This window comes from Branchiostoma floridae, chromosome 6 (assembly GCF_000003815.2).
Source record: "Branchiostoma floridae strain S238N-H82 chromosome 6, Bfl_VNyyK, whole genome shotgun sequence".
Taxonomy (NCBI): domain Eukaryota; kingdom Metazoa; phylum Chordata; class Leptocardii; order Amphioxiformes; family Branchiostomatidae; genus Branchiostoma; species Branchiostoma floridae.
In genome coordinates this window covers 14,093,453-14,104,267 of record NC_049984.1, presented here as the reverse complement: position 1 = coordinate 14,104,267, position 10,815 = coordinate 14,093,453, and the positions used below count along the sequence as shown (strand labels likewise).

Sequence of the window (10,815 nt, the reverse complement as noted above, 5' to 3'; positions counted from 1 at the left end):
GTACAGTCCTTGTCTTCGCCATTGTTTCGATTTACATAACAATGTCCAGACGGGTTTTGTTTACTTTTTGTGTGCCTTACCCTTTGACATATTACCTAGAATTCCTGTCGCCGCACATGCGTACTAACTAATGTGAGAAGGCTTATTAGTTAACGCACACTGAAACTTTGTGTGAAAACTGAGGAATACATTCTGGGCAGCAGGTACAAAGCTGTATGTTACACTTGTACCGCCTCAAGAACTTTTTCACTGACCAACACAGTTTATATTTAACACAGTAAACACAAAGAACGCCTGTGACCCGACCACGCCAAGCCACGCCATTTTCAACCGACCACGCCACGCCATTTTCAACGAAAGAAATTTCTCCAACAACAGGCCGCTATGGCCCTCACAGAAAAAGTTTTCCTCACCGGAAACTTTTTTTTACCAACTGACCGCCGAAACAGTTACACAATAAGATGACTGGGAATGTTTTTGAGGCACAATGAGAGGACAAACTTTGTTGACACAAATATCGACCCTCACCTCACAATGGCCGCCCTGCACTGGATTCCAAGCAGGACAGAAACACTTCTCTTGTATCAGTGCGCGTAAACATCTGGAATGCCGCCAAACTTTAAATTAAAGATTTACATACAGCTTACATCATTAAAAATTACAAAACATAAGATCAAATAAGTCAAGAACAAGCAAAAGAATCAAACGTGACAGCATATCAATTTCACGTTCCCTTTTTGCTCGCACTATTTTATGGCGATGCATGTGTATATCCTGTCTGGGGAAGGTATTCGGTGGCGGCTGAATGGTGACGTAAACACACAGAGGGTAACATGGGGTTTTTTGAAGTACTGCTCTTGAAATAACGCATTACACGTATTAAATTATAAGTCAATGTCCGCCCGCGCATCAATTCTCGGCCGTTTAATAAATTTGAAAAAAAATTTGACCCATACTGTAAATATTGCAAAGCAGTTGTAAAATAAGCAAATATAGACCGTAAATTCAACAAAAATATCGAAAGACAGATGCCATAGAATGCCAAAGTATAAATTGCGAGGTCAAAAAAGAAGATAAAAAGATTACCATGCAACATCTATTGTCACAGCTCAAAAACTAATATTCAATGAAAGTTTAAGAGGTACGTTTTAAGCCACTAAAGGCAGAGAAATATTTCAGCAGATTTTAAGATTGATTAGATAAAGGCAAGTTAAACACCAACAGCCGTAAATATACCTGTCATGTTACTAAACGTTAACATTACATGTGTTGGACTATGCAAAAAAGGACAGCTTCCTGGCAGATCTACTGAAGAGTTTTTTCATACCTTCACTGCGCATTGGCATGCAAAGTATGAACACCATCAGACCTATCATTCGTTCGTACATCCCATTTCGCAGGTGGCAAAAACCTAGCTTTAATTACCATGTGTGACAAGTGTTGATATTAATGAACCTTTAATATTAAAGGAATAACGGGCATGCGAAAGACAGTGAAAAGATGGTCCGAATGATATATTTCTGTTTCTAAAATTAAGGTTACGAAAAAAAGTGTTTCAAAATAGGCCAACCATGGTATCATTGGAAAGGTCCCTTGGTAGGAAGTTGATAACTAACATCCGTTGTCAGATTGCATGCGTTGTTGGCGAGTTATGAGTGTTTAAAGTTAACCACGACTAAGCACCACCTAAAATTAAGGTTGATAAAAAGTGTTTCAGATTAGGCCAACCATTGTATCATTTGAAAGGTCTCTTGGTGGGAAGTTGATAACTGAAATCCGTCTATAGATTGCTTGCTTTGTTTACGAGTTATGAGTGTTTCAAGCTGAACCCCACGTAAGTCTGGTCTTAAAATTAGGCTTGGTGGAAAGTGTTTTAAATAGACCTACCATGGTATCCTACGTCTACTAGCGTTTTGAAATCCCATCTTTAAGTAAAAAAAATACTATCTGCCTTTATTTTTTAGTAATGTTTGACTGTAGAAACATGGTGAAAATGACTATGAACACTCTACTTCGCTCTTCCTATTTCATTACACCTGTTTATCTAAAAAAAAAGTGAACGCCTGCCGTATATGTTCATTTTCTAATCGGTCCCAAATACGGTCCACTGATTTTTCTGTACAAGTTCAAATAAAGACGGGTTTGTATCGGTACTCCCATCCCCACTACATACAGTAGTAGTTTAGTCTTCACAACAAGCCTTAGCCTGGATTGTGTTTGCTCGACACTATCTTAAGTTACCTCCACCAGAGGACAGTGAGGTCTTTTTAGCAGGGTAAATATGCACACAGGCACACCTTTTACCTACCAAGTAAAGGTGGTAAACTAAACAACTTGAGTCTGTCCCAAACAAACATAACAAATTGTAACATGCCGTGTATGTAGAATGGGTGTGTCTTCATATCAAATCGGCAGTATGCGGTTTACATCATACAGAGACATATTTGTCATTGGAACGTTCTTGGTTTCCTAAAAAGGTGTCCTTGTGAATGGCTTTGTTTGCAGAGTGTCCTGGCGGATAAATAAAATCCACAACGACCCGCCGCTTGTCACTATTACGTTTTTCTGCTGTCTGCAAGGGTGCAGGGAAGACCAGAAAAGGAATTGGGTTCGCCCGAAAAGGGCCGACGGGTTGTCGTAAATTAATAAAAATGACTCAAGTAACATTTTTCCTACATCATACAGAGACATATTAGTCATTGAAACTATATTCTTGGTTATGTTACTAGTCATTATCTCACTAAACTAGCCATTTCCTCAACAAATGCAACAAGGTTTTTGTAAAGCGTGTTTAATGTTCTTTAAAAAATCATGATAAATTTTATCTTTTGACTTATACATGTATCAGAGCCGTTAAAGCGCTATGAGTTTGTAATGCTTTGACTGCACTTCTATTTACCAATAAACAGCATTTGTAAAATTGTACTGTCATCATCATTGCACTGTATTAGTCTATTATTTCCCGAGATAGAAACGGTAAATACATGTGTGTCACCAGGACGTAAATGTGCTGTCTTCAGTTTATCTCTGAGGTCTCAATGCTGTTGATTTTGAAGCCTCTACTTTCAACCTTCTTCTTCAGCCAGTTGGGACCTGTGTGGAAGAGGAAAAACTAGGTTTGTACTGAATTCACTAACGTAACACGTATATGTCAGGTAAATTTGCAATACGTTACACGTTGGAAACAAGGTACATATTTTAAGGGCAGATAGGAAGGATGGATCATACCATCGACGTTGATTCTAGAACAGCCACATCTGAGGGCAGGGAAGTGATGCTTACCTGGCACTCCAGGTGTGTACTGTGTTGCTTTAATGTAGTTATCTACAGTATTGACCACATTACCTACTCAGCCTACTTACATCTGCTCCAGTCTGTCCATATGACCTCCTGTCCGTGCACACATGCTCCCCCGATGACCCAGCAGCCGTACGCCTGCGACCAGGGCTGGCAGCTGGACACTGTGGTGGGCACGACAGGTGTGGGGGTCGGGGGGACTGGTCCAACCAGGGTGCAGACAGGTTCCTGGGGAAGGGTAATGAAGGCGTTGATACAGAAGATACGGTTTCAACATATGACCAAGAACGCCCACTCTGGACAAGTCTGTGCTGCAAAAATCTCACATGGATTGCTACAAATATGTTCATGTTGGGCTCCCATTTATCAAGCCTGAGTCAACCCCAAACTCACATAAATCGAAGTTGACAATTTCTGAGCTTGATGATATAATGAGTAACGCTACGTGATGTCAGAAAAAAATGGCTTCTACCATGTAGGCGATGAGGTGAATCAAAATAATGATTTACTTTTAACTCTTGCTTTACAGGAATTGTTTACACTATAGATATAACACATTGGCATCGTTACTACATACAGTTCTGTTGGACCTACGTTGTGTGTCGTTATGTTATACGTACTCTGTACGTTCCTCCATAGTTCACCCCATCCTCATCCGGACAGACACACTCCTCAGCTCCGGTGCTGAACGTCTGCCCAGGCTCGTACAGTTGTCCCTGGTATGAACACTTGTTACCTAGTGAGATAAAATTGTTGAGAAAGATCTAAACTATACCGTACTTTGAAATCGCACTGGAACACGAGCAACGTCAGTTAGCATGGATGTGTTCTTGATATGAAGCCCCTTTCAACATGTTATTAAAACAGTGTTGACTCACAGTCTTCCCAGTCGTCCCAGGCTATGGCTTCCCCCTCGACACAGAACACTCCGTACTTCCAGCATCCATCTGAACCATGGGACTCCTGGCACGGCGGCTGATGTGGTATCCCCGTGGGCACACCCTGGGCGCCGCCGCCTCCAACAGGCCTTGGGCGGTTTGGAACGACTGTCGGCAGGCCCAGGGCCCCGACAACACCAAGGCACAGGAGAAAACCGGACAACAACATCCTAATCTAGTCCTCTGTACCTCGAAACCACTCCGAATAATCAGAAGGTTACCCGAAGTTTTAAGGCAGTTGCAAACATTTGTTGTTGACGCACAAGACGACAGATTGACGTACGTTCCACTCCTCAGTTTGGAATGTCCACGTTAGGTAAACAGTAGACGACAAACAGTTCATTGATCCTAGACAGGACAACTGTTTGCAAATGGCATGAGTAACCTTTTCTGCCATCCAGTTCGTATATCATGGGCAGGTGTGTATGTGATGTTTGCCACACCTAACTTGTCATTCCTAGTCAAGCGTAGTGCCAGTCATCAAATTGAGGACTGGCCAATGCACGAACTCAGTGGGGACTAAGCTTTTGTACGAATTTCATGAAATTCTATCAAAAACGCACGAATCACTATGCGAAAACGTACAAATCTTATGTGAAACACAGGAATCTTATGTAAAAAGCGCGAACCTTAATATGCAAAATCGCCCGACCACTGACGGGGTCACGTGACAGACGGAGCGGGATTTTCAAGATAGAGGCTTCGATCATCGGCGACGGAAAAACGCGCCGAAATGAAGCAAACGTCTTTGTGATAGTATATGGCCATTCCATGCCTAAGAACTATCTCGGATAGAAACGCTCAAATTTAAAGTCATGCCTTCTCCCAACGTAGCGACCGGCCGCCGTTTTGCATAAGGTTCGTGCGTATCACATGGTGATTCGTGCATATTACGTAAAATTCGTGCAACTGCTTAGGCACCACTGTACCTGCATACCTAAATTGATGGAAATCCGTCGTTCCTTTCTGCAGTTATCGTCTTTAGAATATCTTGACAAAAACGCCCCTGCAGTTCCAAAATTAAATGTTAGGGTTCAAACCTGCCTCATTTTATCATGGCTTTGAAAGCTATCTCCCACCCAAATGTCAAGACCATATCATGTGCGGGACAAGATATACTTTGAAAAACTGCTATGATAGAATATTCGCATTAAGTATGCAAATGTGCTCCCATTTCGCATAATTAGAATGCCAACTTGCACAACATTGTCTAAGCATTTGAGCTGATTATTATTATTTTTGGACAAAAAGATGTTGCATTAGTATTTTAGTGTTAGTGTTAGTGTCAGCCTACGCCTTAGGTAGGGACATTTACAAAGGACTGCTGATTTAAAAGGCTACAAACAACCTCTACACAATTAACGGCAAAAATATTGAGTTCTAATCTGTAGACGACTTCTTTACAAGAATACAGTGAAATGCATACGAATCAATTCAGTGTCAGGCACTCCTGTACTGAAATGGCATGATATAATTCATACACTCAAAAACAGAGGCTGCTGAGAAACAAAGTCAGAGAAATTTTATTGCTTGTAAACAGGTGCGATGCAAATACTGTATACATAGAAGACTACTGGCTTGTTAGACCAATCGCAGACCAGTCGCCATTCGCAGCCAATGATGCCTGCGGATGATTTATTGCTTGACCAATCACAGACCAGTCATTATTTTCACCTGTGTTGGGCACACTTTTGGCACGTCTTCCTTAGACCATTGTCATTCGACTCTTCAAGCGTAAGGAGAAATATCTATACACGGCAAAGGACGAAGGTGGTCACAGAAGGGAGATGACGACGCCCGGAGAGTTGTCAAGAATTATCCGCGGGAACATCTACGAGTACGAGAAGACCCGCGATGAGGCCAACGACAGGCAATGCTTAGGCTATGCATTAGCTATTAACGGTTGGTAGGCTTCATTTATTCATTGCTGTTTATCAGAGGTGTCCAGTTCAAATTACTAGTATGTGGCCACATCCCCACTTTAATACCGTTGAACAGCCGTTTCTGTTGTGTTTTGTTTGTTGCAGCGGTGGCGAGGCAGCTGACGCAAGCCCGTCTCTTCTACTGGAATCGCACCGTACGTCAAAGTACCTACCCTCGATCGGTAAAGGAGGTGAGGGCAGCCGGCAGGTGAAGGGTATCGCCCAGGGTCACCGTCTTCACGACACGTTCCCGGGAGGCGTCGTGAGAATCTCGGGGTTCATCTTTGAGGAGATCCGCGGTGTTTAAAACAGGTCAAATTGTCAAAGGCAGTATCACTAGAAAGGTCTATTAGTACGTAGTTGTAATCTGAAGTCTGTTTCAAATACTAAGTATCGTTATTTATTGTGCATTGGTCTCACATAGTATGTTGGAAATTACTAGTCGACAGTCTGCAGTATCCATGGAAACAAACCACTGTGTTCGTTACTTTGACTCTGCTCATTGGAAACAACGAAACCAATGGCATCTGATTTGTAACGTTAGTATTTTGATATAACGTTCATTAAGGCTTGGCATAGACGAAGTGAAACCAGACACATTATTACTCACATGTCCTGTACTTACTTTCAGTTTATTTCAAGAAATGTGTATATGAAGGAAAAGTTGAATATTTTCATAACAGGCTACACTTCAATAACAAGTAAACTGAACACATTGTCATGGATTGATTGTAAATAGTGTGCAAGATATTTCATAACGTTAACATTTATCCACTTGTTAACAAGGATATAGAGCTGAAAACGTATGGGAATAGTATCTTTTGATTGGTAGAAAATGGTATCTATACATGTAGTTCTGTAAAATCTGTCTTGAATTGTCACAGCTGATTCATTACAAAATTCCTCTATTCAAATAGAATCGTTGAGACCTCATCTTTCTGCAGTCTATTTCTTGTTATACATTTTGTATGTGGTAGAACATCATGTTCTTGTTTTATAACACATCATCATTTGTACGTTAATATTCTTAAATCATCTTTAACAGTTGCAATGAAGACATAACTAAGTACTGAGTATAAAGCTGAGCAAGTTTCAAAACAAAGCAACAACACAATAATAGTTGACAAATACATAACTCATATACAAACCATGAATTCAATACGTTATCAATACGTTATTCGTGTGTGATATCACTGCTCACAATCTGGTTGGTTGAAACTAGAGAAGGCAAACTTATAAATTTCAATGTACTTATCATAATAGGACAGTAATGCATAAACAGAGAAGAATTTCACATCCTCGTACCTTCACCAAATAGTGTTATCCTCTATGACTGACATATTACAGGTTTTTTTTTATTGATTATGAAAATAAGGTCTTAACTAGCATGAACTACCAGTTGATGGCTTCTCTACAAGAGAAACAAATGCTGCAATACCAAGGCAAACTGCCAGGGGACCAAAAATTTAAATCATTTTTTCAATAGGAAAGACCTAACAACAAATAAAATTTCATGACAATCCTTTCATAGCTTCTTGAATTATGCCGTTCATCAACATACTCGCACTGCAAAAACATGAACATCTTGGCAAAAGAAATAAAGTTGACTGAGTAATTCTAATGTCCAACATGGCAGACAATACTTGTGTCAGTCATATGAGTAAAAACATACAAGCTACATTACAAGCAAATGCATCCTCTACATCAAACTGTTGATGTTGTCGCTCTTTACAGAAGCTTAACAAATAAAATTCTACATGCCATGCGCTACAATGGCTGCATTCATTACGGGCTTTAGATCGGATTCGCTAACTACTGAAAATCATCATCATCACTTAAAAAGTTCAACATCCTTTGTAGACATATGTTCAGACGTAGCAAATAACAACAAATTAACTTTGAAAAGGAAACATCAGAAAAGCAAACATACTTGAGTAGTTTGCATATACATTGTAAACTATGCAATATAAAGTTTGCATGTAGAAAAATGAATAGCAGGATATAAGAAAATTATATAATGTCTGGTGACGGATTTGGCTTTCTTTCAATACCAAAAGGGTAGAATAACAAAGTGCTTTATAAGTTTCTAATCCTCTTATAAGGAAGGATAACTTCAGGGGAACATCTGAAAGTGTAATGTCAACAATGGTTCAAAAGTGGTTTGAAGCTGGACAGATCAAATTTTGAGAGCCTACTCTCTTTGTGCTACAACAAAGTTACATCTGTACCAGTGCACATAAACTTTTTTTCTAAAAATATGTTTGTTATAAACATACATGTATTTTAGCTTCACACAGAATGCAGAGCAAATAAAACATCTGGACAGTTTGGCAAAATCTGCACATAAATGATGAGATAACTAGCACTTTCTACATCTGTGCACAGCATATGGCCACATACAGAGGGAAGAGCTCTGGATTTTATGGATAACATCTGCACGCACATTACTTTTCGCCTGTTCTAAAAAAAAAATAATGGTTCACCTCCTCCCAGCCTTGACGCAAGTCCAGAACTTGCATGCCAAATCATAATGGTCTCATGACGGTCATATATGCTCCACAGTCCTTAGAGCCATATGCCTTCTAATAGTGTACTTCTATGCTTGTTCTTGTCAATATATCTAACATTCACTACAACAGCTGAGTCTATTAAGATGAACAAGACAACCAACATGTGCCTCTTACAAATAAAGACTTGCTTCACTGGACACACTGTCCTGTGATTCAATTTGTAATACCAGTTTTGTAGTCCTGTGGTTTAGCAGCATTTTTTGTTGGATTTTTCTTTTTATTGACCCCACATTGGTTTTGAGAGCTCAAGAGGATGTCATCCATAAAATTCAGTCAGGGTGGCCTACCAAACTCTTACAAGTTAACAACATCTGTTTTAAAGTCCCTGCCCAACACAACTTGATTTCCAAGGCTAAAAATATATACTCAGGTCTTCCGGTGGGTTACAGCATATATCAACCAAGGCAAATATATCAGCACCAAGGTTCGGTGGTCTCACCAAGCCTTTTCAGCATAGGAGACCCTTACGCTGTGATCTGGATCCCCTATGCTATGATTTGGGCCCTATGCTGTGTTTTGGACCCCTATACTGTGATTTGGGCCCCCACACAGTGGTTTAGCCGTGTTTCAAACAGTGAGAGGGGCTTTTCTGATGTTGTGTAACAAAGGTGTTAACTTATTTCCATTAAATTTGGCCCTCAAAATGCAGGAAATAGTGTTTCTGAGAGTTATGATTTTAAAAATTTTCAGGGGAAGGATTTCTCTTAACCCCCTATAATGCTCACACCTGCCTTGCCTACCGCATATTTTTGCTGCACTGAGATGCTCCTATGCTGTGAAAATATCCTGGTGAGAACACCAAGGTTTTGAATATAGGTTTCAAAGAAAATCAAGTCTCTCTTCTGTTGCAACTGAAGCAAAATATCCTTTCATGCTACAACCATCTGTTCTGATGAATGAAACTACAATCTCTTGTGCAGCACAATGTGCACCTGACTGCACCTTCCTGCAGTAAACTGCCTCTTAATAACTAACCATCAACTACCCTAAGGAGACAGAACATTGGTCTACTGAACAACATAACGTTTCAGGGAATACAGGAGAAAAGTCATTCTGCCAACTGGTGTCGGTATCAGTATCTGTATCTATATGGCTGGTATAACCTACTCTCTAAGCAGAGGTTAGACTCCGGCTGTTTTTTAAACTTTTTTTTTAGTCGTTTTTATCGGCCTTTCTATTTTGTCTTGTATCTTGCTGTATCGTTTGGCTGGCGTACAAGAAAAATGACAAAGTAGAAAGCCCGATAAAAACGACTAAAAAAACAGCCGTAGCCTAACCTCTGCTTGGAGAGTAGGTATAACCGCTCTTCGGCATAACACACCAGCTAAATCTAGTCCCTGGAGAGCAGCTTACAATGGCTGCAATGATATTCAATAGTCCTCATTATTCCTCACTAACTGTAAATCTTACAATGTTTGTAGTGGTTTTAGTTTCATACTTCTTGCAGTGAACTTCTAGTACCACAAAAATGTGGCATCAATACTGTACTACAGAATTGTTTCAACCATGAAATTAAATCACCATAATAACCTTATTCCCCCTCATGCAACAAACTTAAGTACCTTGAGTTAAAAAATAGATTACTTTATAGTATCTTCAGGATTCCACCATGCGGTTTTGACTTCAATGCCTCAACAGTTTAACTTGATGTTTCTCAGACCCTCTTACATGAAAAAAAATCAAAACATGTACCTGAGGTCTGTTTTAGTCCTACCCACTGAGTAACAAAAGAGTATGGTAGATCCTTCATTTTCAATTAATAGGAGACAAAAACAAGGAGACAACGTATCTCCCTTGCTGTATCAAGTTGGGAAACATGACTACAGCCCCAAATGCCTCTTTTTTCATCAGATATATGTCTGGACCTTCATAATAGAAAATGGATCACAGTATATTGATTAAATGAAAAATGCAACAATGACTCTTGTTTAGATTCGTCTCCAGCAAGTGACAATTTGGAATGTCATTACATTAACTCTGATAACTCTGACCCAACTGTACATATCTGAACTGCTCAAGAACAATTTGCAGTCCTGATGGACTCTGAGAAATTGCCAACATCTTGTGGCAAATAAACACCTGTAGATA

General features: G+C 39.9%; 1 protein-coding gene and 1 long non-coding RNA gene across 2 annotated transcripts; one reads left to right on the top strand and one right to left on the bottom strand.

Annotated features, from left to right (window-relative positions):
• Positions 1-2,775: 2,775 nt before the first annotated feature.
• Positions 2,776-4,460, bottom strand: LOC118417837. Its single transcript, XM_035823586.1, has 4 exons — positions 4,176-4,460; positions 3,918-4,033; positions 3,363-3,525; positions 2,776-3,093 (listed from the first exon to the last, which is right to left on the bottom strand). Exons 1-4 carry the CDS (start codon positions 4,402-4,404, stop codon positions 3,017-3,019), a joined length of 585 nt encoding a protein of 194 aa, XP_035679479.1. The 5' UTR covers positions 4,405-4,460; the 3' UTR covers positions 2,776-3,016.
• Positions 4,461-5,923: 1,463 nt separating this feature from the next.
• LOC118418012 lies at positions 5,924-7,090 on the top strand. The gene is made up of 2 exons (XR_004831424.1): positions 5,924-6,137; positions 6,263-7,090. It is a non-coding gene; the product is annotated as an uncharacterized LOC118418012 (long non-coding RNA).
• The last annotated feature ends 3,725 nt before the right edge of the window (positions 7,091-10,815 follow it).

What these genes read in the sequence shown, in the direction of transcription:
- LOC118417837 (XM_035823586.1), bottom strand. Translation starts at nt 4,404, where the DNA reads ATGTTGTTGTCCGGTTTTCTCCTGTGCCTTGGTGTTGTCGGGGCCCTG. An exon ending in CTGGGACGACTGGGAAGACT is followed by an intron (nt 4,034 to 4,175) that starts GTGAGTCAACAC and finishes TTATCTCACTAG; the next exon opens with GTAACAAGTGTTCATACCAG. An exon ending in ACTATGGAGGAACGTACAGA is followed by an intron (nt 3,526 to 3,917) that starts GTACGTATAACA and finishes ACCCTTCCCCAG; the next exon opens with GAACCTGTCTGCACCCTGGT.